The 5,000-nt window shown below is 40.5% G+C and overlaps 1 protein-coding gene across 1 annotated transcript in view; it reads left to right on the forward strand.

The window, feature by feature from the left end:
- The window catches only part of LOC101855368, a gene marked incomplete at its 5' end in the record, with an annotated part of 7,839 nt that extends 4,366 nt beyond the window's left edge, over nucleotides 1-3,473 (forward strand). The window contains 2 exon segments of the mRNA XM_013087608.2: nucleotides 105-350; nucleotides 1,267-3,473. Coding sequence (XP_012943062.1) covers nucleotides 105-350; nucleotides 1,267-1,974 — 954 coding nt within the window.
- Between the last annotated feature and the right edge of the window lie 1,527 nt (nucleotides 3,474-5,000).

Below are 5,000 nucleotides of genomic sequence, written 5' to 3' on the forward strand. Positions count from 1 at the left end.
CCCACTTCATTCAAACAAAATAGCCGAAACCGTTATGACGTTTTCTCTCTTATCCTAACAAACAGTAAATCATAACCAAACCTTCCACAATTCACTCTAACCAGGAGGAGAGGTCAGCTTCTACAGCAAAATCCTTGATGGACAGAAGGGCATCCCTGGCTCCCAGCATGGACATGCGCAGAAACAGCATCTTCCTGGAGCCTGGACGCCGGCCCAGCTGGTACTCCGACAACCTCCGGCGGACCGTGAACTTTAACCCCACTGCCGTGGTGAGCAACGGCATCAGCAACAGCGGGTTCGAGGCGGACAAAAACAACAAAATGAACCCAATCTATAACGGGAGTGAAAAGGTAACTACTTGGCGAACTCTGTTCCTGAGGGAGGTAATTGTTATTGTCAAATTATGTCCCGTTCTTGGATTGGAGAGCGCAGCTGGAAACCGGAGTGTGGCTGGTACATCATGTGGTCCTTGCTGCTCCTTCGTCTTCCTTTCAGAGTTTCCAATGTGGGTGGTTGACGGGTTCTGTCGTGTGGTTTGCTCCTTCTTTAACAGACACCAATCGTTCTTTTCTCTCCTACTTTTATTTTGTTGGCATGTTACGCTCTAGAAACACCTCTAATCTACGTCTCGTAGTGGCTGGTTGGCGGTTGCTCGGGCGCAGTTCGCTCCTTCTTGTCTATCAATCGTCTATCGTCCTTTGCTCTCCTCCTGATTGTTATGTTTGTTGTTCTCTTGTAACACCTCTAATCTTCTGCACTAATATGACCTTATTGTGTTGATAGACGCCAATGCCGTAAAACACTTACTTTGTTTGAAGAACATTGACACAGTAGTGGTCATTAAGTGTGAGAAAAAGTAAGACAGGTAGACAGATATAGCAGATGTAAAGATATGAAGTAAAACCTACCAGTGGCGCCCTCCAACCACCCGGCCTTTAATCTTAGACAATTGTGTGAACTGTTTAATTGTGTTGTAAGCGCGTAAAACTCTTTGTAAAACAAAGAGTTGTCACTTTCCAGATCTGTTGCTGGTCTTGTGAGATAAGTTCGTTTATAATGGCACTTACCCCACTAAACCAGATGCCGACACAGTGCAATCTTATCAGAGCTAATTTTTTGGTGTAGCGGTTTAACTTTTGGATTTGTTATTGTTTTTTGTGTTGCAAAAATTGGGGATGACATGTGGGGGTTTTTTCAATTTGCATTTGAAACATAATGACGTTCGTTTTATCGTATCTTATCATACTGATTCTATCTTGTCCCCAGGGTCACATCCAGCAAGAAGATTACAACGACAAAGAGATCCGAATCGACATGGAGCGTGTGTGTACAGACAGCGAAGTTTGCATGAGCCTGAAGAAACCATCTCTCGCCACCCTCAAGGAGCATCGGGATAACCACACGAACGAACGTATCTCATCTGTCGGATCGGTGAGGAATAACGGCAAAACCCCTTCATCTCCGGAAATTCTCGTAGACAAAGATTGCCAGACGTCTAGGGGCGCCGGCCACAAACCTGAAGTCTGCGTGATTACTTTGACGCCAGCCGAAGTCTATAGTAATGATTGTGAAGAGAGCATCTTGAACAATACTGGAACCTCGGAATCTCAGATCTCAGCCTCTGAAGAATGCACGGTGAACAACATAAGCAAGAATCAGTCGCAGCGTATGTCCACCGTTTCTCTGGGCTTTCAATCGTGCCCGGGGGAAGAGCAGCAGCAGCACAAGCAAAGCGGAAGCGATGTGCAGCACGTGACTGAATTTACCATTTCCGATGAAGCGTACAACCGCCAGAGCTCACAGCAGAGCAATGCCAGTGCGTCGTCCACAGATTCGGGGCAAGGCACTAGCGATGAAAAGGGAGCTTTGAGGAAGATTAGCGTCCCTTTCACTCGACTAGAAATCATGAACGATTTGGACAGTAGCACCCAAAGTGAGCAGTCAAACAGGACAGCTCAGAGTTCCCCAAAATAGTTCAAAGAACTGAGAGTAGCACTTGTGATGACAAGATTGTGAGCTTTTGTGATGAATTAAAAGACAGTACATGCAACGAATGCCGTGGGCAGGAAAAAAATGGGTAAAGTCTTGCAGGACGCTCAATTTCCTGCAAAAGTTCCAAACGCACGAGACACATTAAGGCTGAACGTTATTACATTTATCCTTTTGTCAATTTGTTAAGTTCTGGGAGTTTATTTTTCCCCACGTTACCTTAGTCTTGTCGGGGGCACTGCCACGTTAAATGCATAAATATACCTTGCATAAGTATCCATTGCAATGAGTATCCATTGCAATGAGTATCCATAGCAATAAATATCCATTGCAACAAGTATCCAGAGCAATGAAATCCATTGCAATAGATATCGTTTCAGTTAGACGTCTACTATCCGCAATTTACGCGCCAGGTGATCTTGTGGATTTATTGGTGGGGATTTTAGTAGAGTAATTCAGCTGCTCTACGCAAAATGTCTCAACACTTTTTTGTTTCGTTTTGCTTTGTTTCGGCGCCTTTTTTCATAACCTATGTCAAGCTTATTTTTAGTTTTTAAAAGTTCTAATCATTGCGTACATCTAGATCTGCATCTTTTAAGTTCCTTTTATGTTCTTCACTCGTCAGATTGAAAAAAAAACGCAAATAAGAAAAAAAGTTCTTTGGTTGAAGTTAAATTGTTCAAGGTTTTGTTTGAGAACAAGTTGACTGTGCTACTAAAGCAGGGTTGTTGTTGTTTTTGGGGTTGTTGTTTGTTTTTGTTTTTTTGGGGGGGTGTTGTTGTTGGGGGTTTTTGTGGGGGGTGGAGGGGGGGTCTTTGGGGGAGGGGAGGTAATTTTTCCAACCTCTCACTCTCGTATTAGGCTCTACTGTCTTCTGTCACATCTTCTGTCAAATTCAGGCATGACGCAATTTTTAACCCAATACATTCTTTAAAAATGAACATTCCCATCTCAGTGACGAAATAAATGGGATCTGCCTGGATAACGTCACAGTTAATCACGCACGCAGCGAAATTCCCCAGGGCAGTTTTAAATTGATTCGAAGGCATTTTAGCCTTGTAGTTTGAAACTACACGCTATTTTGCCAATGTGGGTGTTTAAAACCCATGACGATCATACTTCGTTTCATGGTTTACATACAAGGAAGTTTTTCGCGCGACAAGGATCATCGTCTTTTCTTATGCCTCGAGCTATGTTTTGTAAAAAAAAAACTTAGTTTTTAATCTTTAATGAAACAGGGGTGATTGAGAGTTTTCATTTGCGACTGTGACATCAAATCTTTGGTACAGCTTAAAAATAGCAGGGGGAGTAGAGGATTAGCTTCTAAGCTTACGGCGCAACATGACACTCCTTTAAGGAAAGTCTGGGGGATGAAAATGTATTTTTCTTTCGTTTATCGAAGGAGAAATAGTCATAAGTCGAAGTTCCTCTCTGATTTCATGTATGAAATTAAAAAGGGAAAATATGAAGTTGTAGCCTTAAAAGAGATCCGAAAAGAAAGATAACATGTATTTGTGTGCTGTGGTAGATCTATCAGCGCTAATAATGCTTTGTGGTCACGAATATTGGAATTTTGGTAAGAGTTTTTACGGCACTTACAACACAAACAGGCCATATAGTTGCTGAAAATTAAATGTGTTACTGGGGATTAACATACAAAAAGGGAAGAGATACAAGGATGACGTATGTTTCGATAGGAAAAAAGGAGTAAACCACACCACAGCACTCGCCAACCACCTGCTACTTGTAGTGGGCAGGAAGGGGGAATGAATTCGCGGTAAACGATTGGTAGATGACATGCAAGTGTGTGTGTGTTTTGCTCCTTTTTTCTTTTCCTGGGTAATTATTGTTCTGGCTCATCCCTTGCAAGGTGTAGCCGTATTGGCGCTCACAGCTCAACTACAACTGAACAGCAACAGAAAAGAAGAATTTATGATCTCTGAAAAGCAGCCTCGTGGTGTAATTTGCGAAATGCAAACTAAGTATCGTTTAGCCTTACCCAAACTTTTGTCCCATCTTTCTACAGCCATTTATCCATTAGAACGTAGCTTTTCTTTCACAATCAATGTTTTCAAACAGGTCACCTCTCAAATAATCTACTTATGTTAATGAGGGCGTAACACTTACGAATCCAGGCGGTTTCCACGCCATTTCAAAAAAAGGAATGTAGAATTTGACTTCGTGATCGTTAGAAACCGAAGGAAAAATATTTTTAAAATCATATGTTTTCTCGTAAAACTTGACCTCGTGATTTTCAGAAACAGAGGAAAAAATAATATTATTACCTCTCATGAGTTTAAGATCAAATAGAAATGAACTGTACATTCACTGTATTTTCGCTTGTTCTCCCATTTCGCTGCCCGGTCATGCTTTCAAATGCCATAATTGTCTCAGCGAGAGTGATGTGTGTTCGGCCGTGTGTCAGCGCATGCGAGGGTGGCCTTAAATGTAATGAGTTTAATATAATATTATTGTTGTTATTATAATTATTTTTTTATATTATTATTATTATTATTATTATTATTATTATTATTATTATTATTATTATTATTATTATTATTATTATTATTATTATTATTATTGTTATTATTATTATGTACAAAATGTGAAAAATAAGATGGAGGGAAAGACTTGCCGAAGTAAAATTATTATTGTGCTGCCTATATCAATCGTAAGAAGGTGACAACAGGTCATAACTGTGATGTTTCTTTCTGTTCCTTTATGATTTACAGCATGGACTTGTGTGAGAGATTCAAAGATGTTTTTCACCTTTTGCAATTCCGTAACGTCATCACTAATTGAAACGTTAACTATGACTGTATCCCTTTCCTACTCCCCTTACGCACCTATATGTAGCTGCCATTATTAGATTATCATATTCCATCAGGGTTGAATAGTTTTGATGTTTGCGATCTCTACTTTAGTTCTCTGTTTAACCCCTTGTCAGTTTGATTTTCTTCCTTTTCCTTTAACAGCAGTTCTACGGTTTTATTTTGATGTTACCATTTTCT

This window comes from Aplysia californica, unplaced genomic scaffold (assembly GCF_000002075.1).
Source record: "Aplysia californica isolate F4 #8 unplaced genomic scaffold, AplCal3.0 scaffold00608, whole genome shotgun sequence".
In the NCBI taxonomy this organism is placed as follows: Eukaryota; Metazoa; Mollusca; class Gastropoda; order Aplysiida; family Aplysiidae; genus Aplysia; species Aplysia californica.